At 29.8% G+C, this 22,674-nt stretch overlaps 2 protein-coding genes across 3 annotated transcripts; one reads left to right on the forward strand and one right to left on the reverse strand.

Annotated features, from left to right (window-relative positions):
- Positions 1-10,447: 10,447 nt before the first annotated feature.
- On the reverse strand, positions 10,448-11,727 carry LOC123212450 (transmembrane emp24 domain-containing protein p24beta3-like). 2 transcript variants are annotated; one of them, XM_044631598.1, is made up of 4 exons: positions 11,387-11,727; positions 11,048-11,234; positions 10,867-10,974; positions 10,448-10,761 (listed from the first exon to the last, which is right to left on the reverse strand). In XM_044631598.1, the coding sequence occupies exons 1-4, from the start codon at positions 11,537-11,539 to the stop codon at positions 10,631-10,633; spliced, it is 579 nt and encodes a 192-aa protein (XP_044487533.1). In that variant the 5' UTR covers positions 11,540-11,727; the 3' UTR covers positions 10,448-10,630. The 2 variants fall into 2 exon arrangements, with proteins under 2 accessions (XP_044487533.1, XP_044487532.1); XM_044631597.1 differs by having other exon boundaries at positions 11,315-11,723.
- A 1,113-nt stretch (positions 11,728-12,840) lies between these two features.
- LOC123212064 lies at positions 12,841-19,783 on the forward strand. Its single transcript, XM_044631099.1, has 15 exons — positions 12,841-13,041; positions 13,132-13,209; positions 13,358-13,441; positions 13,559-13,732; positions 13,904-13,972; positions 14,094-14,220; positions 14,515-14,587; positions 14,764-14,880; positions 15,824-15,943; positions 16,104-16,122; positions 16,745-16,826; positions 16,990-17,318; positions 17,686-17,801; positions 17,900-17,993; positions 19,463-19,783. The coding sequence occupies exons 1-15, from the start codon at positions 12,946-12,948 to the stop codon at positions 19,505-19,507; spliced, it is 1,623 nt and encodes a 540-aa protein (XP_044487034.1). The 5' UTR covers positions 12,841-12,945; the 3' UTR covers positions 19,508-19,783.
- Positions 19,784-22,674: the final 2,891 nt, after the last annotated feature.

The raw sequence follows: 22,674 nt of genomic DNA on the forward strand, positions 1-22,674 counted from the left end.
AAATACTATTACTAATAAATAAATAATATTATTAAAAAATTCAAATCAAAAACTTAAATATCAATTCAAACTAAACTAACATACTTCTAATTTAGCATTAGTCTTTGTCTTTTCTTTGTGGTCTTTTTTTTTTCATTGCTTTCTTTATTTTTTATATTTTTTATAATTTAAAGGTTTTTTGTTTTTAACATTCGAGCTTATTCATTAATAAGTCATTTAATTGGTTATTATATTTATCTTAAATATTAAAATATTATCTAAATAATTTTAATTTTATTATAATTATATTTTTATTTATTAATTTTTTAAGATAAAAATAATTTTATTTTTAATTAATATATCAGTTAACATAAAAAATATTTTAAAATATTTATATACAAAGGTATTTAAGTAAAATAATATATTAATATTTTTATTATTCTAATCATATACAATAATTATTTATACTTAACAAATTTTATCAAATATAATAATCATTTATACCTATTAATTTTTAGATAATTTATCTTTAAGACAATATTTTAATTTTAATAATAAAATAATATTTACTCTAAAACAAACCCTAATTGGATATTTCTTCATCCGCCCTAATAAGTTTAAAAACTACAGTTGTACCTATCAACTTTGGAATTAGTTATATATACCTCCAACATCAGTTTCTACCTCTCAAACGGTGGTAGGGGTAACATTGGAATTTCCCTTTTTTAAAATTTTGGAAAACTAATGTTGTCACTTTTTATTAGTATTTGTGCTAGTTAAATGTTGCGATTCAATAAGAGTAGGCACCGAACAATTGAAATTTGAAAGTTTTAACCAAACAGTCAGTAATTGTAAATACCATAACAATTTCCAAATGTAAGGATAAAATAGTCAATGTCTCACGTAAGCCTCTGAACTGTAATTCAAAATGCTCCCTTCAAAACTTGGCGAAGAAAAATGTAACTAATGACAAAGAAAACTCTGTAACAAGCTATCTTAAACAACAAAATTAAAAGGCCTCATAAAATATATATTTTATTATTGATAAAAATATTTTGTCTTAAATATATTATTAATAATAAAATTTGTCACAATAATTAGATAATATATCACTTCACAAAAAGATTTTATTTTCCAAAAAATAATTAAAAAATTTTATTCGAAAGAGTGTGTATGAAATAAACACACTCAATAAGGGTGTGTAGTTGTGATAAATAAAGATTATTTTAGTAATCTATCATTTATTACTGACATTACTTTATTCAATTTATAAGTAATAAAATATTCTAATAATTTTTTATTGTCAATTGTAATATAACAGATAATATAAGATAATTTTATTACAATTTTTACTTTTAATATTAAAATATTATTAAAGTATTTTTTATTTTATTATAATTATATCATTATTTATTAATATTTTACGACAAAAATAATTTCACATGTAATTAATATAATAATATAAAAAATATTTTAGAATAATTATATCAAAGAGTATATAAATAATATAATATATTAGTATTCTTTTTTTACCTCTAATCGAATACAATAATTATTTATGTCTATCAATTTTTACTAAATTTTATTAAATATAATAATAATTTATACTCAATAATATATTTTCAAGATAATTTTTCAATTTTGATAATAAAAATTGTTCAAACCAAATGTACCCTATGAGTTATACCAATATGGTCAAGTATTTCAAATGATAGTTAGTTTAATTTCACTCTAGTATTCCAATATTTATGAAAACCTAACCATTTTTTTCCAACTCTCATTAAGCGACAATCTCATCATCAAATTTTCACTCAAAAAACACGAGAAGCAAGAAACTATACTAAATCCAAGTATAAAGTTGTACATTTGATTATTTTTGTATCATTATTAATGATGGATATGATTTAAGGGAAATGTGATGAAATTAGTAAGATCAATTTGACTAGGGTTTTCTATATTTAAGTGTATCTTCCTTTGCAATTCTTATTTAATTTTACCATTCCAAAATGCAATAAAATGTTATATGTTGTTGTATTGGTTGAATACGAAGGCCAATGGATCTCTATAAATGACAATACAATAACATATGTTGAAGGAAAACATAAAATATTAATAAACCAATTGGATATGATCTACCAAGGGTTGGTGAAGTTATTAAATTCCCATTGCATCCAAATCACCACAAAGCTTTAAATCTCCATCAATAGGGTATTGTATAAAATTGAGGATGATGATGATGTATATAGTTGCCCTATCAAAGAAGATAACACAAGCAATCTCTCTTTTATGTGATGGTTACTCATAAGGTAAGAAAAACATTACCAACATTTAGTTTTAAGCACGGCCAATTATCATACTTTTTACTAACTTTCAAGAGGAACCATATTGATCTCCCTTCCAATTAATCTTAAAGTTTCTTACTTGTTGTATGATTAAGAAGAGGGTGGTGATGGATCTAAATAGGAGAAAGAAGAATAGTGTAATCCAAATGTTGGACTTGGTTTGAATGATTTTCAAAATTTTCTCGATGTAGAGTTGTTATCAATTGTTAAGGATTGAATAGGTGAATGGAAAGATAATGTTATGATTTTGGGTGCTTTTAATGGGGTGAGGAAATTGATGATATTTTGATCAAAGATCATAAGTGTGAATATACAATGAATGTGGAACTAAGTGAATATATAAAGAATATAAAATCAAGTGGTGAATCTATATAAAGTACTGAGCATAAAAAACATGTTTGTCACAGTGTTACTTTGATTAGCGTACATGTGATAGTATCAAATTTGAGGCATTAGCTATCACATTTTTGTAATCTTCAACCGCTAAGTATTAGTAGTGGTTTAGACAAAGATGAGAGGGGTTTTTGAGTTATAAATATATTTTAGGATAAGAAAGTGTTGTAAGTTTTATTGAGGATACATATTTTAGAAACTAGGTTTCAATGCAAAGTGATGAAGTTAATTAGATGTCAATGAGAAATCAAATGTGGAATTGTTTTGACAAACTATGAATAATTGTGTTCACATTTAGTTTATATGCGCACAAAATAAATGTCTGCACATGGTTGCATTGTGTGTGAACATCTACACTAAGTTATTCATTTAAGTACAACTGATAACTTATTTCATCTACATTCAAATCATTTATTTGATGTCTAGGTGTACTATTGTAATCTTCTATAGTTTTCATCACCTACTTGCCTCTTCTGGGGTATTTAAACCAACTTCTTTCTTTGAGTTGATTGAACCAAGATATTTTTTTATTTTTGCCCTAACATTTGTGTGATTCTTTATTGGGTTCATGGTTTATTAAGTGCATCTTTGTTCTTTTATCTCTTTTTGTGTGTGTTTCTACTATTCAACATATAGGTTCATCTGCTTGCTCAAATCGTGGGATACACATTTTTTATTAAAGCTTGAAAGGATTTCAAGTCCAAGGATTGAAGGATTTAGTTCATGTAATAGGATGAATGATTTTAGAGTAAAACCATGACAAAGGGATTATCGTGTGTTATTGATTGTGAAAATTATATATACACATACAATGATCATTCTAGAAGCATCTTTATTATTCTAACTTGCAACATAAATAATAAAGTTAAAACTATCGTAATGTTAAATGATCATTTGAAAGATAGTGACAAATTTCACCTATTAAAGTTATTTATTGATATACAAATGCAAGACCAGACACATGTTGAATAAACATGTTCATCTAATTGGCCCACCAAGAGAATTTTATATGAATAGTAACCATAGTATCTATGAAACATATCATTCAACAAATGATGATATATGTTATCCTTTGATTTGAAGTCATCAGACTATCTTGTGCGTAAATTAATATGATTTGAAGTTAACATAATGTGATTCTTGAAAAAGGATTATCGAAACAGTGGTGATTGAGCATATTGAAATATGTATGAAACTATAGTAGATCAATAGAGAATTCATCACTTTCAAATATGAGAGTAAGTATCTTTGTTGGACATACTGATAAATGTCAACGACCACTCAAATTTTTTGCTATAATGGGATTGAGTTATCATTCAATTCAATACTATTTAATTGTTGTTACAAAAGCCAACAAATACAAATTGAGGATAATTTAAGATAGACACTTCTTCTGTGCCTTTAAAAAAATATGAAATGATTATATTATAAAATAACTATATTATTTATAGGTTTTTGTCTATAGTTGTCACTTCACTATTTAGGTGGTCATAATATTAATCATAGATTATGTGCAAATGACTAACAAATTGTAAATTTGTCAAAAATCCACTCATTACCAATATGACAAAAAGTATGAGTCACAAAAAAAAAGGATCATAAGATCTAGAGGCATCGGTATAGATTGAATTGTGTTTGTAATATAAAAAATGGTTTTAAGATTATTGGACTTAAATATGATTATGTCTACCTAAGAGACCAAGTCCAAATTTTGTTTACTTAAGAGACCAAATCAAATAACCATAAATAAAAGGGCCAGAGTGAAGTATTTGAGACTTGGTCTTATCCAAATTGGACAAAGAAGCTTTACGTATTGGATAAATGTTAAGTCACAATAAACAATTGTGCATGCCAAAGGAACGTTCGCACTTAATCCATAATTGAAATGGCTATACAAGCACAACTAAATAAATATAAGGATAAAAGAAGTCAACCTGCCGAAGTGGACAATATAAAGTTAGGTGACAAATGACTCCAAATAATTTAGAATATGTCAATTTGATACCAATTTGACCCTATAAAAAGATGAGTGTAAATTTGCCTAACTCAACGCAAATAAAGGATGAAATGAAAGTCTCTTTCTGGGTTTTTTTTTTTTAAATCTTATTGTCAAATTTACATGTATTTTTAACTTTTAATTTATTTTTTAAAAAAGTAATATTATTTGTTTGTTCTTACAATAACCATTGGAGAGTGACTGAGCTGATATGAAACATAGTGATTGTGATATCAATTAATTATATATTAATTTTATTTCTTGATGATAATAACTTCGTTTGGACAATTATTAATTCGAATATTAAAAGAGATAGGAATTTGAACCTGCACTAAAAATGACAAGAATAAAATTGTTAGAGGCCAATAGATTTTGCTTGATTTATTATTATAAAAATAAATTAAAAGTAAAAAATAATCCATCATTTAAAAAAAAAAAAAATCGAATTACCTCTTACTATTTAGAAATTTAAGATTATAAAGTTATACGGCATCTTTTTTAATTAAGTAATTAACAAATTTATATATAAGCTTAAATTCTGTTAGAAGAAGTTATACCAAACAGAGTGGGTTTTCCAAAAAATAAAAATATTTGCAAATTAAAAGGAGGCCGCTAATCAAAATCAGACCGCTCAATGTTTTATGGTGTAGCCGTTTTCCAATAACATTATGTATATCTATTTTGAATATATAAATAGATATATATTTATTTATTTTATCATATGATCGAATGATTTTAAATTAAAAATAAAATAATATTCAATTATGTGATGATATATATAAATATATATTCATTTGTATGCTCAAAATATTACTTATCTTTTTATTATTATTTTGATTTTATGAAGACCAAAAGACTTATTCCCACCAAAGTTATCCCACTCGCACTATTTCAAAAACTTAAAATCCTACCTATAAAATATTAATGTAGATGATTTTTATTAAGGTAAAATTAAAATAACAATTTTACCCTTAAGAAATAAAATAACAAAACTATATTTTAGTATAAACACATAAATTATGTAATAAATATTCATTTATATAAAAAATTATATTATCATCTGTTTTAAACTTTAAAAACTAATAATTTCTTCTCATGATAAACTTTAAAAAATTACATTTTCCCCCTTAAGGTTTCAATTTTTTAGGCAAACCTCTTCCCCTCTAGCAATTGGTACCCTTCGATCGTCTCTCTCCCTTCTTTCGATCTCATCTTAACTAGAGAAAATGAGTATTTGTTTGGACAAAGACGAATCATCTTTGTCAAGAAATAGTTATCGTCTTTGTTAATATATGCTCTAATACCTTAGATTTCTCGACGAAGATAAATTCTCGTTTTTGTCAATTCGTCTAAAATCAACAAAGACGATAATTGTTTTCATCAATTCATCTAGAATCAACAAAGATGAGAACTTTCTTCATCAATTTGTCTAAACAAAAATGATTTATCTTCGTCCAAACGAATACCCATCCTCTCCGATGAGAGTGAGACTAGAAAAATGGAGAGAAACAATCAAAGAGTGTCAATTGTCAAAGAGAGAGGTTTGCCTGAAAAATTAAAATCTTAAGAAAAAAAATATAGTTTTTTAAAGTTTAATCATGAGAGAAAATTATTAATTTTTAGGATTTAAAAAAGAAAATAATATAAATTTTTATATTTTTTAATATTAATAATTAATAACAATTTTATTTTTAAAATTAATAAATTTTATTAATTTAAATTATTTATAAATAAAATTTTAGGTGTTATAAATGACATAAATAAGATTTTGAGATTTTAAAATAACGTCGGTGCGACGGTAGGAAAACATCAAGCCTGGGTGGCAAGAAGTCTTTCGGCCTTTATGAATTATGCGGGAAATTAGGTACGTAAACAGGTTTGCCTGCACTCTGCCGCCATGAACTCAGCCTCACTAATTTGCGTGCCTATTAATAAACAAACTTGTAATCTCCCGCCAATCCCGTGATTTTGTGTGGCCAGTAAGCAATTCCCACTGTTTTGCTTACTTGCACTCGGAGCGTGTCGGCCACCCACGCTCACAAAGAAAAATTTTCAATTGCACTTGGAGCGTGTCGGTCAATCCATTCAACTATCCTATCCAGCTATTTATAAATTATAAATTATAAATTTTTTTTAAAGATAAAATTAAATTAAAAAATAATTATATATTTATAGAACAAAAAATAATTATATTTATAAAAGATAAGAAAATAATTATTTTAATTAATATCTCTGATAATTTTTATCTTAATTTACTCTGTATTTTTGTTTTCCATGTGTAGGTTACTTTTATAATTTTTTGAAAATATTTTAATCAAAATGTGTGGGCTTTGATATAAAATTAATTTCCGTCAACCATTTTTATTAAACGGAGTTTGAATGAATCTATAAAAATAAATATCATCTTACTTTGAACAATGTTATGTATTATTTAATTTTAAAGATTTTATTTCATACTTATACTCTTAACGGGGTGACCAACGGTTCATTTTCAATGCAATAGAGCAGGAAATTGTTTTAGTCATCAACTTTTAAAAAAATCCACGTGGTACCTTTAAAAATAATTGAAAAATACTTTCAGTGGGCCCTATCACAAACAAAGCGCGTAAAAGTGGTCCCCACAGTTTGATTGATTTGTTCAAAAGTGAGAAGCCCGCGAGAGTTGCGGACTAAAACAAACACTGGGACTGGCCCTTCCTTCCTAGGTTTTTCCCAGTTTCAATTTGTTAATTTTACTTTCTATAAATTAATGGATTAAAAAATAATTCTTCAAGTGGCTTCCTTTGGTAGTTGATTTGATCGTTTCAATTTCAAATTTGGAATTGATTTTATTATTTGTTTCAAAGTTCCAATCATCTTGCTTGACGGTGCCTTGTATTATCTTCACGCAATCCGTTTAGTTTTTTCCAATTGAAATGTTTCCAAAACGGTTGCGTGTTGATGGACTGGATGGAGAAATTGTGCGTTACCTGGCATGTACTGCATAGTTTTGGCATAATGGGGATGAAATGATGATGATAATGATGATGATGGTGATTGAAATTGAGTAGGTGTAAAGTGTGAACGTAAATTGAATGAAATGGCCTCTGCGTTGGGATTACTTGTTGGAAAGGCCATAGGACTATAGCACACCAAAGTTTAAGTGCGTTTTTTAAATTATATTTATCAATTTTAAAAAATTTAAAGTTTTATTTATAATATAATTATCGTTAAAATTTATTGTTAGAAGTAAAAATAAAATTATTATTTTATTTTAAATATATAAATTAATTATATTTTTTTCTCTAAGTTTTGGAAACTAATAACTTTATTTTTATTTAAAATTTTTTAGCTTTAACAAATCATATTTTTCGACGTAAAAAACGAAGAGATTTGAAATCTCTTCACTAAAGATAAAGATATTTGGAATCTCTTCGTCGGAAACAAAGAGATTCAGAGTCTAGATCTCTTCATTAACGAAGAGACTTCATCGTCATCCTTTCTAGATCTTTGGAGAAAATTGTTGAGAGGGAAGAAAAAAATTCTAACGTTTTGGGGGAGGAGGGGAGGGGGAATATGATTTTTCAAAATTAAAATACTTTAAAAGGGTGAAACGTTAGTTTTAGAAGGGAAAATGTAATGAATTTTATATTTTTTAATATTATTAATAAAATAAAAATTTTATTTTAACTTATAACAAAAAATTTTAATTCTAGTTGGTCAATAGATGAGATTTAGAGTTTTTCAAACCCTATAGGTATGACATTGAGAATGCAACTAAACTTGGGGGTGAAATTGTCCTTTAGCCTATTTTTTAAAATTACAGGAGCCTACTTGTTGGGTTCGACTGATTTGAGACGAAATGAGCCTTAATTCACCATTTTTTTATTACCACCTATTGCCAATTAACAAGGCTTACCTAGCAGGGGCAAAATTAGAATATAATTTTCCAGCGATGCTGATAAATTTTTATAGATTCATACAAAAATTGATTAATAAATTGGCCAAAAGAGTTTTTCCCACCCAAGGTTAGATGTGAAGACAAATTTACATTTGCAAAATTTCAAAACTACAAATATCCATTTGTTTTTAAATTTTTAGTTAAATACAAGTGTAAAATATTTATTTTAATAATATTATTAAAAAAATATAATTTTTTCTCAATTTTTTCTTTGAGGTTTTAAAAACTAATAACTTTATCTTTGCCTAAAATTTTCAATTTTTAAAAAAGTCGTATTTTCTCTCAAAATCTAGTATTTTTTTTATTTACCTCTCTGGTTACCATCTCTATATCTAATGATCGTCTCTTTTCACTCTAAATTGTCATTATTTTTCTCTTCTTTTGTTGTTGTTGTCAAATCCAAACGATATTTTATTGTTTAAACAATGTTTTGTTGTCCAAACGAAACAACATCTAAACGATAAAGACGTTATTTTTTTGTTATCTAGACATCGTCTATTTATTGGATTAGTTTTCCAAATCCTAAGAGAAAAAATAATAATTTTTCAAAACTTAATTTTTAAAAAAATTAGTAATTTTTTAAACTAAAAGAGAGAAATCATATAAACTTTTGGAGTTTAATGGTAAAATAACAGTTTTACGTTTTCTACAAATAAAAATTTCTATTAAAAGTTTCAAGAATGATGAGTGTTTATATTTTTTAAATCCTGCGGATGTGAATTTGTTTTTACACAAAAGCTTGGGTAGGAACAAGTCCTTTGGCCAAATAGATATGATCGACCGCGACAAAATAGTGCACCCTTGCGAGTTTGAAGCATGTAAATTTTCAGAAGAGGTAAGTATTCAACATTCAAATTATTCAATATAATTTTTCTTTAAAAAAATGTGTCATTGAGTAGTTTTAAACCAAAATTATACATTAAAAAATTTTTAAAATTAAAAAAGAGAGAGTTAATTTTGGCTTATTAATCTAATCCACCAACTAAACAAGAAGACAACTTTAATAATGGGTAGCCCTAAATTAAAAAATCCAAAGGCATCATTCAGTTGCATAACATTTCGTAATTAGAAAGAAAGGGCATCATTTTGTCACCTCACAAGTTCTTTTTTCTATTCTTAGTAGTAAGCTACAAACAACAACAAATCAATTATATTCGAATGATAACTATTTCATACTTTAAGTTCGGTTTAAGTAATTCTAAGGTTTGAAGAATCAAAATGTAAATAATATGGACCAAATATTACTAACAAATTTCTATGGGATTAAAATGTTACTTAGACCAAACTGAAAATATAAAATTAATAATAATAATAATATTATTATTATTATTTTAATCATAATGCCATTTTCTCAGTGCCCTTTCGGGTAGTTTTTGGATTATTGCACCATCTCTACAAACTTTATTATTTCTTGGCAAAAGACTATTCCCACCCAACGTTTAGTGAAAGGATAATTCGTATTGTTAACTTTAACAAACTCAAATATTCTTCTATTAATTAAAATTCATTCATAGGGTTTAGAATAAAATTATTATTTAGTTAAAAGTATTAAAAAATAAAAAATAATTACATCGATTCCCCCCCCCCCTCGCCCCCCGCCCCCCGCCCCCCGCTAAGGTGTAAAAATTTAATATATTTTTTTTCATTTAGAGTTTAAAAAATTATAATTTTTTCTCTGTATCTGGCTATCACATCTCTCGAAATTCTTTATCTCCCTTGCTATTGACGAAAATGAAGACTCATCGTCTTCATAATGTCATTTTCTCAATGCCCTTTCTAGTAGTTTTTAGATTATCATGGTAATTATGCCCCAGCCAAACAATCACTCTCATTCATTAAGTTTATCATGTGAAACATTGCTTAAGTGGGTATTTGATAAATTTTTTAAATAAAAAATAGAATAAAACTGCCACAAAATTATTAACTTAATGTTGTCAAAATCATTAACATTTTCATTACCTCCCTAAATTTAAATTAAAATCAAACTCTTGCATAACCTGAGTTGCTGAACAAGCGTCGAATGTACATCACTTGAAGTGTACTCGCACCAGCCAACAAGAAATACTCTGAGATTGTGTAGAAAATTACGCGTTTCCGGGTGCTCAAATTCGCTAAAAAAATTAAACAAAAATTATTGTGATTAAGAATAGTAGCTTAATGACCTAATCCTCGAGGTTAATTTGAAACATAATTAATGATATAGTAAAGTGTCTCACTGTGTCGATGTCGCGCATCCCTTGCTTTCAAGTATTTTTGGTCTGCAGTGACAGACTCCAACGCCTCCCTTAGCTCCGCAATCTTAATATAAATCGGGTCCAAATGCTCTGCAACAAACACAAATAAGTTTTCAACACATGAACGGCACAACACAACCATCAAGCTTAATTTTCAACTCACCGTCTTTTGCCAAATCCTGCTCATTGGGGATATGACCCACATGAATGTGGAAAGAAACAACTTCCGGTGTTGAAATGGGATTATGAAAACAGAACTGGTACATCCCACTATAGATCGCTTTGAATTCGAATTTGTCCCCCGATGTTCCCTTCAGACTGTACACATCGTGGCCCGCCGGAGATGTCACCTACATTACATATATTATATAATCATTTTCACAGATTAAATTCTGCAATCAAAAAGAAGGCACAAAATGAAAGTAATCACAGTCATGTCAATTCCGGGATGATCAGAGCTCCAGAATATATCATGATCGATGACGACGAAACTCCCTGAAACCTTATCGCCTTCGTGCATGATTTCTTCGTACACACATTCTACTTCGTTTACATTTATTGACAGAGTGGATACGTGGCGGATGAAGCTGAGAATAAATGCTAATATCAAACAGATTTCCGCAGATTTAAGCCTCATGTTCATGTTGGTGTTCATGATTTTGATTCTGAGCTTCAACTTCTTGAGTGTTGAGTTTTGTTCAAGGTTTAATTTATATGGAGGGAGAAGCGTTTGTAGTCATGTTGATAGGGAGATTGAGACACAGTTTGCAAGATGAGAAATAAAGAAGGCAAGAAGATCGGTAATTTCGACTTAACAGTTGGCCAAGTAGTTCCCTCCTTGGTGGCAGGTGTTTACTTGGAAATATTAAAAAAAAAAAAATTCCCCTTTGCTATCAATTTTTTTACTTGAAAAAATATTAACCCATAAAACCCTTTTCAATTTGTTAAGTTTAAATTTTAATCAAGGAAAGTAACCTAGATGTTAAATAAACGTTATGAGTTAAATGTAATAAATTGTTGATATTTTGTTTAAAAAAATTAGGGGTGTGCATAATTCGATTTAAATTGTAAAATTTGATCGAATCACTTAAAAATTATGGTTTGGTTTGATTTAATTTGAATTGAAAAATTTTTAAAAAATAGTTTTTAATTTTACTTGCAATTTGGATGATTTTCAAACTATAAATCGTATTATTTTTATATATATATATATATATATATATATATATATATATATATATATATAAACTATATATGATAGAATTTTTTAATAAATAATTATGTGTGTAATTTATTTTTTCATATTTTATATTCATTTTAAATGTTTATATTATGTTCTTGAAAAATATAATTCAATTAATTTTATTAAATTATATATATGAATGATTTTAATACATTTAAACTGTAATTTAAATCATACTTTTTTATTTTTAAATTAATACATTTAATTTAAAAATTTATCAAACCATATCAAATTGAATAATGCGTACTTATAAAAGAAAACCCTTTTAACACTATGGAATATGCATAATCCATTTATATAAGATAAAATGAAAAAGACAATATGTCAAATATGTAGGATTATCACATAATTTTGTAGAAAATAATTTCAATATACAGTTTTAATCTTAAAAAATTGTAACAATACTAAAAAATTGTAACAATACTAAGATTATCACATAATTCAAATTTACTAACTATTTTATCAGAGCTTTTTAATTCTTTGGTAAAAAAAATGTCAATAGTTTTTTTTCTTCTATGGGCCAACTTAGGAAAGCAACTACATTAGTTTCTCAAAATTGGGCAAAGATTTTCGAGGTTGACACTTAAATAATAAATCATTTTTTTTTTTTTTTTGTTTTCAAGGACATCCAACTGAAAATTCTAGTGGGCCGCGAGGAGCACATAGCTGGTCCAAAATTGGAACTCAGATTCCTTGGACCCTGAAAAATGATTTGGAATTCAAAAACCTGGCCAGTTAAGCCCTCGCTCGCAAAGTTTCGAAAAATTCGCTCGAGATTCATCTCTTAGCTCAAGCATCCTACGCATCACGTGAAAGAAATGGAGGAGTCTTTGGAAATTCGAATCTTCGAGTTCGATCAAATCCCTTCCGCCTTAGAATTCGCCTCTCAGATTGAGTCCAAAAACATTCCCGCTGTAATTTCATCAATCATGCATTCTTTTCCTTAATTAATTAATTAATTAGATACTGCTCTTAAAAATCTTCTGTATTCTTCTTCGTAAAAGGTTTTTAAAGAAAGCATTAAGGACTGGAAAGCTTTATCCAAGTGGAATCCTTCTGAAGGAGGCCTCGAATATTTGCTGGTTAATTCTTTTTTCTTGCTTTCAAGAATTTTTGTGAAATGATAATGTTATTAACTTGTTTATTGTTGTATTAGGTCGAATGTGAACCATATATTACTTTGTATACTATTCTAAGTTCTTATGTTCATTATTTTGAAATTACTATTAGGAACGGCTAGGGTCTTCTGTTGTGGAGGTTATGCTGTCCAGAAGTGCACCTGTTTTTTACGGTGATATTAGAAGACATGAGAGAGTGAGACCATCCAACTTTTTAATGTTTTGATGTATATGTGGAGCTTTATGTTGCTTCTTCTTTTGTATGGCATTAGAGACTGGAACTATTCTTTTTTGTTTTCCGTTTGTGTTGTAGGTTCCATTGCCATTTTCTACTTTTATTGGTTACTGTAAGGAACATAAGCAGAAAACGGAGGATGGTTGCACTGGCTGTGTTGAACCAGAAAGACATCTCCAAGTGGGGTCTGAGACAGAGGAACCTTGTTTACTTCCTGGGGATGTTGCTCCGCAACAAATTTATTTAGCACAGGTAATTAAAGACTTTATGGTGATGGATATACAATTACTCCTTTTGATCCTGTACAAATATTTGTCTTCATTAGTTTAAGTTGAGGCCATAGTTGTGTTATTATTACTGTTTATTTGTTTGTATGAGGGGTAATGCTGTTGCATATGTTGGATGAAATATTTAATAATTCAGGTACCAATCATGAATAACGAGAATGAAGAGAGAGTGCAACTGGAAACTCTGAAGGAAGATATTCAAAAGGTTTGTAGATTTGTTTCAATAGCTCCATTTTTCTAGTCTGTATCTTATCAATTCAGATTCCGTTCAGTCTCTACAGTTCACCTTTGTTTTCTTATGTCCTTCTTTTGCTTAATCTGCACAGCCTGCTTTTTTGGAGACAAAAACAATAGCTTCTGTCAATCTGTGGATGAATAATGCTCAAGCTAAATCAAGTACTCACTATGATCCACACCATAATCTGCTTTGTATAGTTACTGGCTGCAAACGAGGTAAAGTCGGTTGAACCTTGTGGCTATCTGATGTTTTTTATCTTTTATGCCTAGTTTCTCTGTAGTTGGTTTATTTATTAATTGTTTTACATTATTATTAGGAGTATATATCATGTTGCCAAATTAGTTTATGCTATGTCTAACTACACTATTGTTGGGTCCTTCACCTAATAGCTTAAGTTTATGGGTTGGATTTCTGAACAATGGCATTTGGTTGACTTTCAGAATGAATTGTCATATTAGTTATACTAGATCCAGGATATGAATCCTTTAACAGACTTTTTGGCTTGACAGTTGCTTTATGGCCCCCTTCTGCTTGTTCAATGCTCTACCCGATGCCTATATATGGGGAGGCCTCAAATCATAGGTATTCTAATTTGTGTATCTATATTAGGAAATTAAGTCTTATTCCCTTTTTTCCCTTATTTTCTATAAGACTATAAAGATATTTTACTTCCAACTCTCGGATTGCTGATTGGAGGGTTTACAGATTTTTATTCTTGCTATATCTAATCTTCTTAGTTCACTTATGTTCTTTGGCAGCTCTATTGCTCTAGAAAGTCCTGATTTTTCAAAATATCCAAGAGCAGAGTGCTCTAAAGAGTACTCTCAGGAGGTTATTCTTCATGCGGGTGATGCACTTTTCATTCCTGAAGGCTGGTAAGGTTATGCACTCATGATTATTACATAATCGCTTTATCAGGAGCTCATACTTTGTTTTCTCCTTCTTATTTAGATTTGACTTCATTTCCCTTTTTTCTTTTCATGTGTCCATTTAGCATCAATCCCACTGTCTATCTATTTAGTGTTCCAATATATATGATTTCTTATTCTCAGGCATATTTGATTTTTTAAAATCATGATGTGATATTAGAGACGATAGAAGTTAGTTGTTTTGTTAAAGACTAGTTGTGGGTTATCTGCGTTTGTGGTTGCTTAAGGAAAAACAAGATGTAGTCTAGGATGTGCTCACCTGGTTCATTGAATACATTCCACAACCAAAATGACCTGATCTCATGTCATTTTGATTATTTAAATAATTTTTCCGGTCATTTAAATCTTTTTGGGCTATTTCCTCTGTAAAATCTGTATCTTCATGATTTTGTGTTATAGTATTTTCATTTTAGATCATGTTTCTCTTGAACCTAGAACTTCATTCTTTATTTTCAAAAGTTTCTAGTCCTGTAGACATATTAGGTGGAGAATAAAAAGCATCATTTACATATAGACCTGTATATTCTGTGTATGGAAGCTGATTTTTACTTCATCTTTTGAAGAGAAACATGCATCTGGTGAACAAGCAAAGCATGTATTCAGAGTATATTTTAGCCATATTTTATAGTTGTTGACAAAATGCTCTGAATGACTGCTTGCTGATGCAGTGGATCTAAGGTGGATACTAACTTGATGGCTTCAGTGTCCTGTTTAATTGTTTGTATGCTCACCTATTGTCATTGGTTGAAATCTTCTTAGGATATGATAGTTGTCCTTGTATGGCTTGTCTAAGTAATTTTGTTAATTATAGGAATATTTATTACTTTATTTCTTATAATTTTTTCTTATGATAACAATCGTCTGGTTAATTGTTGTTCTCATTGTACAGGTTCCACCAAATAGATAGTGATGATATTACCATTGCAGTTAACTTTTGGTGGCAGTCCAACATAATGTCTTGCTTGTCGGAACACATGGATGCATATTATTTGCGTAGAATAATAAGAAGGTTCCTGTGACAGTCTTCTAAATTTTTTTCAAGTTTTGCATGTTTTTCCATGCAATGTTAGAATATTTTCATCAAGCATTACAAGTATGGTTAAACTAACTTCAGTTTTGTTTCATCATCATGTTTCCTGTGCTCATCAAGTCAATATTGTGTATTGAAGATTGGCAGACAGGGAAGTGGTACGTGTATCGTGTAGAATTTTTTTTTGAGGTTAAAGTTCCATATAAGCTTGATAAATCTGGTTGGGGTTACTTTCTCTCTACTTCATTTTAACAACACTTTCTACGTTATTTATGAGCCCTGGTAATGATTTCTATCAAAATTATGCTTGTTGAATTCCTTGGAAAAATGATTTTGGGTGTATTTTACTTGTTAACAGCTTGTTTGGTGAGAAAGAGTTCTCTCAGAAATCATTTTTCAAAGTTTTTTCTGAAAGCTTGGGTATTCTTTGAGTTGTTATAGTTAACGTCTGAAAGTTTTATCCAATTTTTTTTACAGAATTTTTTATGTAACTGATGATAATTTATCTCTGAAAAATTTGGCATTTCAAGTCTTTACAAAATTATATTTGGACTTTTTAAATTTACTACACTTAATTAAATTCAAACTTATAATGGAAGTGTCAGTGTGTTATGCATATTTATTGAAAAAATAATTTAACATTACTTTTTTGCATCTTTATTCTGTTTCATTGGGCAGTCTAATTTCTTGATTCTCTGCCTTTTTCCCTGGTTCTTTTTCTTTTCAATCAGAAATGATTTTTAGCATTGTGAGCCATATCTATATTTGAAATTGCACCAGAACCAAATACTGGGCAAGGCTTCTGCTGGTACAAAGAGACTGAAGAGGCATCCTTGTGAGCTCCTTAATAATGGGGAACTAGGTGAGTTTCTGATGAGCTTGGTGAAAACTATCATATATATTATGACCACCCAGCGATCTATCACATTTTCACATGTTTTTTGTTGAAGTAGAAATGGGAAACTTGCAATTTAATAGAATGCCAGTGGCAAATTATGGTGACTGAACTGATAAATTTTGAACAGATCCAACCAACCATGGTTTGGATCAGTCACATGAAGGACAAGATCTGCAGGGGAAGGAACCACAACAGAGGAGTTTATTACATGATTTGCGACCCTGTGCTCTCCAGGCTCTTCATGAACTTGTTTCTTTGGTCCATGACCATATTAATGTTTCTGATTTGGGTCAATACATGGTCTCCGCATCAATTTCTAATTCTGACTTAAATGTGAAAGACAAGTATGAGAAGAATATGACAGCAAAATTATTTTGCCTGGAGGATGATCGAGTTGCTAAAATTCTGTGGAACCTTGAATCCCATGCCTTTCAAGAAGTCTGTCTTGCTATGGCGGTGAGTTTCTACTTCCTATTTATTGTGCACATTGAATTTCTGTTCACAATATAGTGAAGTAGAGGTGTAATCTTGAATAATTTGTTTCTTATTTGCATTCATAGATATAAAACTGGAAAAACCTTTGTTGAATTGTTGTGGCACCTCATGTAACTAGTTGCTAGATCAATATCTTTGAAAAATAATGTGACTAAACAAAGATTCTGTTGGTTATATTTAAAAGTTGTTAGGGTTGAGTCAGTTAAAGGAATTTCAATTTATTGCTTGTTGAATGCACATAATTTTAATTATTGATGATTGATGCTCCTTTAACTTCCACAGTTTCATAATAAGTTCCCATCTTTTCACATAATGTTATTCCTTTCAGCAAAACTTCCCTAGAACTTTGGAGGCTCTAATATTGCACATGCTTTCACCAGTGGGGGCAGAAGTCCTTACACGGAAATTTGATGAGATGGATCAACAGACCTCCGAAGCAGATAGGTATATCTAATTTTATGTTGAATTTTTCCTTAAATTCATTTTATAATATTGCATCCTAGTTTTGACTCCACTATTTTATTTATTTCTTATGCTTGCAGGAGCAAGTTCTATGAAAACTTTTATGGTGCATTTGATGACCAATTTGCTGCAATGGATGCAATCCTTAATGGTAAAGAGGCATTTGCATGTCAGGTAATGTTGAATTATGTCTTTGGAACTCAGTGTATGATGCATTTTCATCTTATTTTTTTCTCTATCACTCTTATTTTTCCTGGGGAGATGATTGAAGGGGCAACATATATTTTTTTTGACCAAGGGAACCGGGGTGTCAGGGGCTTTGTGTCCATTTATTCATTGTCAAGAATATGTCCTTGTAGGAAAAATCCAGTATTTTTGTCCATCATATTATTTTGTGATGGAAGGACTTTTGGGGTTTGTGAAGAAGAATGAGAGATTGGTAGTTCTATTAATAATAACTGATCATTCTTCTGTGATGAAACTTAACCCATGCAAAGAATATGTAATTTCATGCAACATTAATATCTTTGCAATTCCTTGATGTCATATAATAATAATGCTGATGATCTGAGATACTATCATTTGATCGTCAAGTGTTTTCTAGACAATTGGCATCATCTATTATCATTATACCGTCAGGTCAAGAGGCTTAGATTCATTTCTAATATCTTTCAAGGTCATCTATGGGAAAAATATTGTTGTCTAAGCCTATATAGGCATACATACCGGACATAAAATTGCAATGTTAGACTTGTGGAATATGGGGATAATAATTTTGTCGTTAAATTTTCTACACCAATGTTCTAACCTCTGGCAAACGTCATGTAGGAATATTTATTACATACAGTTTATCATGATGATATCATATCATTCATGACAACTCAACATAAAAGGTCATATTAGATTTGTGTTGATATAGAAATTTTCAGAGGTAATAGCTGGATCCATGTGACTGGCATTCTGTCAAGTTGGCCCTAAATTCTTAATACATTAAATCGTGTTAGATTGTTTTGTTTTTTGATTTTATCACATTATACTGTGATTTTTTGGTTAATTTGGATCTTGCTCAAGTTTTCTGACCTAATATCAACTTCTTTAAAGCATTGAATTTCTGCAAGTGTCTCTTTTCAACTTTCCTTAATGGTCTTTCTTCTCTTTTGTCATATGCATATTTTGTTATCATCATTATGCCATAATTGTCGTTATCATCTTTAGGTCATAATTTTCGTATAGTCTTGTTGTTATCATTGTTAGGTCATAATTGTCATTATGTCATTGTTGTCGTCATCATTGGGACATAATTGTCCTCATCATCATTTTTGTCCTGTGTTATCATTATTAGGTCAAAATTTGTTATTATAGTCATTGTTGTCATCATCTACATAAGGGACATGTGCATCTTGGTTTACCTGCTTTTGCTTCTATTGCATATCTGTATATGGGCAAGCAGCTGAGCATTCATGGAGAATGCATGTGGACTACCCATCTGCTGTGGTGATCCATGAATAAATCCAAACATTTTCAAATGTCTCAGAGACCAACTGAAATCATATTAGCTGAGCAATTGATTATTTGATGAATAATTATGTGTCATATTGTGGTTTTTAAAATATAAATTTCACAATTGCTATATCCTGTTGCAGGCATTCAAAAATGTCTTGGATAAATACTTGGGAGTAAATTTTTAATTTGCCAAAGCTCATGGACTGGATCAGTTTTCGGTGACACAAACTTCTTTAAAGAAATTGGTCCTGCTGATGATCTCGAGACATTAAATTGATGCCACTGTCATAGGAGAATCTATCTTTCTATCTCAATTGGTACTTTTACATGTGAGTCATCTACAATTTTGTAAAGAGGAATCAATGTGGCTTTTGATCACGCTGCATATCTCAGCTTTCTACAAGATATCAGGTCCATATTGTTTGACTTGAATGTTGTTCAATTGAATTGTTTTTAACCCATGTTTGGTTCAAAATTTGAAACTACGTGCCTTTTATCCCCTTGTTTAATATGTTGTGTTGTACCAAGAATATTAAATTCTAATTTGTTTGCGCTAGTAACACTTCAGAAAACAGTATATGCTGTAGCCAGAACAAAAACAATGTTCCTAAATTTTCATCACCAAGACAGTTAACAGAGCTCAAATGTTGAATATTAAGTGTTTTAGGTTAGGTGGCTTAAGCAAAGCAAGATCATAGATATGCAGTTTAGTGCAATGAAGACATAGAATTATTATTGTTTTTTGTTTATATAAATTTCAATGATGATAGTGAAGAGTGTTGTAGAAAAAAGTATAGTATGGGGATTAGGAGCAGAACAGACAAAGAAGAAAAGCAAAGAGAAAAGAAGGGTTTGGGTAGTAAGTAGGGATTGGGAGGAAGAAAAGAAAGGGAGAAGGAAGGTTTATTGGGATGAGATTCCCTGATGAAAGATGACATGAGCAGGGAGGAAGTATAAGTATATGTTGATTGCTGGGAAAGAAAAGAAAAGAAAGGATATAGAAGAGAAGCTTTTTGTTTGTCTGGTTGTGAGTGAGGCTCAGAGTAAGATAGAAAGAGGACGTCTTTTTTACTAGGCAATTGGCATGTATTGTACCTTAAACCATGAAGCTTACATCTACTTTCTAAAAGCTTCGATATTCATATTCTTATGCTTCCTCCTTTCATTAATCCCTAGGCCTCCTCTTTACTCTCCCTGAATATACCTATTAGTTTTCTCAATAAAGATAATCTGCCATTCTCTTTTTCACAAAACCCAGCCGGACTTTGTGTTAGAGCTGTTGATGAAGGGTCAATATGAATGAAATGGTGGGTCATGGAGAGACAAAGTAATAAGGAGATCTCTACCCAAAGCAAATTATTTGAGGTTATTATTATTGCAGGTTGAGGCGAAGCTGCTACCAACTAAAGAGGGGCTGTGTGACATGGGGACGTGCACAGAAATTGATAAAGCTATAAGAGTGGTAATTTAGCATCTCCTTCATAACCGTTGACATTTATTTTTCTCACTTTGATTTTGTTTCTCCGTTCTTTTCCTTTTGGGTGTTGGTATTGTACCACTAAGTTCCGGACCACCACCACACTGAGCACAAATACACACACGCCATCATCAACTCCCTTTTTATCTCACGCTACACTTCTCTCAGTCTCTCCTGCCCCTCCGTCTTTAGAAAAGGCTACGTTTTCCTTGAAATTATCCAACTCTTTTCTCTTAGTACACATTCATTAAAGAAAGTTGCTCCAAAAGAATTTCTTGGAATTTGATTTCAATCAAAAGAAATTCCATATTTTCTTCTTAGTTCTGTTATTCACACTCGAAAACTGCTAGTGTGAATGGGTCTATGAGTCTGTGTTTCATGTCAAAAAATTTAATAGGCTGACTAGCCAGATGAGCTAGATTCTTTCCTATATAGATGACAAATAGTTCCACATCAATGGTAAGTTCGTGGAAGAAGACCCTTCTTCTTACTGATTGAAGCTGTCAAAGCAATTTTAAAATTCTCTTTTTCATCCAATTTTGTTAGTTTATGCTTAAGGTACTATCTATTGACTGCAAAAGGAAACCCTAATTTATATTTAGATTATTGGCATTGCTCAGACTTTGAGCTCCCATTTTCTTTATATAAAGCTATTGACCATTAATGGAGAAAACTTAAGTTAATTTGAAAAGATAAACCATGTCCTCACGTTATAATTGTCAAAGGATGATGGCGAGACGCATTATTTGATTTCAATGTAAAAGTTGACAATATAATACGGTGATTGAAAGTCATGTTAATTATCTCTCTTGATCTCTTCAACTACAGCAGTTGGCCATTAACCTATCCTAACCTCTTGGAATCTGGAAATATTTTTAATTCTATGGAGACTTAATTCACCATCATAATAAAACCTAAAATGACACTAAAGGGCTTTCTCGGAATTTTGATTAAGTGTAGGTTATTTTAATGTATAATAATAATATGTAATTATACGATAAAATGTTTTATTTTTAATTTAAAATTATTTAATCATATAATAATATTTCATTATTTATATATAAATTTGCACATTAATTGATGAAACAATTACAATCAATCTCAAGTCCCAAAAGAGTTAAAAAGCTATGGTCCTCTCCACCGACGCCCTTACGTATATCAATATCTGATTTACATGACCATCATGATTAATCAAGGGCATATGTATTGCATGTAGAATATTAATATTTATTCATGCTCACATGTATGTATGAATGTATGTATCCATTCCATTGAAACTTGTCTATAACTCAATAATGGGGCACACGAAATTCCCATAAAGCATTCACTTTGAATCTTGTTCATGTACGGACACTGCATGCACACGTGTTCATCTCAGCAGTAATATAAAACACCAATTTGAACGTTACAACGAGGCTTTGGAGAATTGTAATATATTTATTGCTACAGAAAAAAAGAAAACAACTTAAACATTTTATTTGTTCTTTTAATATATTTAATGAGTTTTTTTCTCACCATTGGCTCTTCGTATCATCCAACTGGGTTCAATGTTAATTTCAAAATAACTTATCATGCTAATGCTTGGATGAAGTAAGATAAGTTTTGACAAACATTTCTCGATAAACATTTACAGTTGTCCCAAGATTCATAGTAATGGCAGGCAAGCCTTGAGCCGTGGACCATTTGTCCTTTCCTTCCCTTTGTTATATTCCCTCTAGAGACAAGGAAAGATAATAATAATACTGTTCAATAGTCTCATGAAACACACTACAATTTCTGATAATAATTATGATCATCAGAGCATATAGTATATATAAGGAAAAAAGTAGCCATAAAAGAAACATTTTCTTTATTTAAATTTTGATGCAACCCAAG

This window comes from Mangifera indica, chromosome 3 (assembly GCF_011075055.1).
Source record: "Mangifera indica cultivar Alphonso chromosome 3, CATAS_Mindica_2.1, whole genome shotgun sequence".
Taxonomy (NCBI): Eukaryota; Viridiplantae; Streptophyta; class Magnoliopsida; order Sapindales; family Anacardiaceae; genus Mangifera; species Mangifera indica.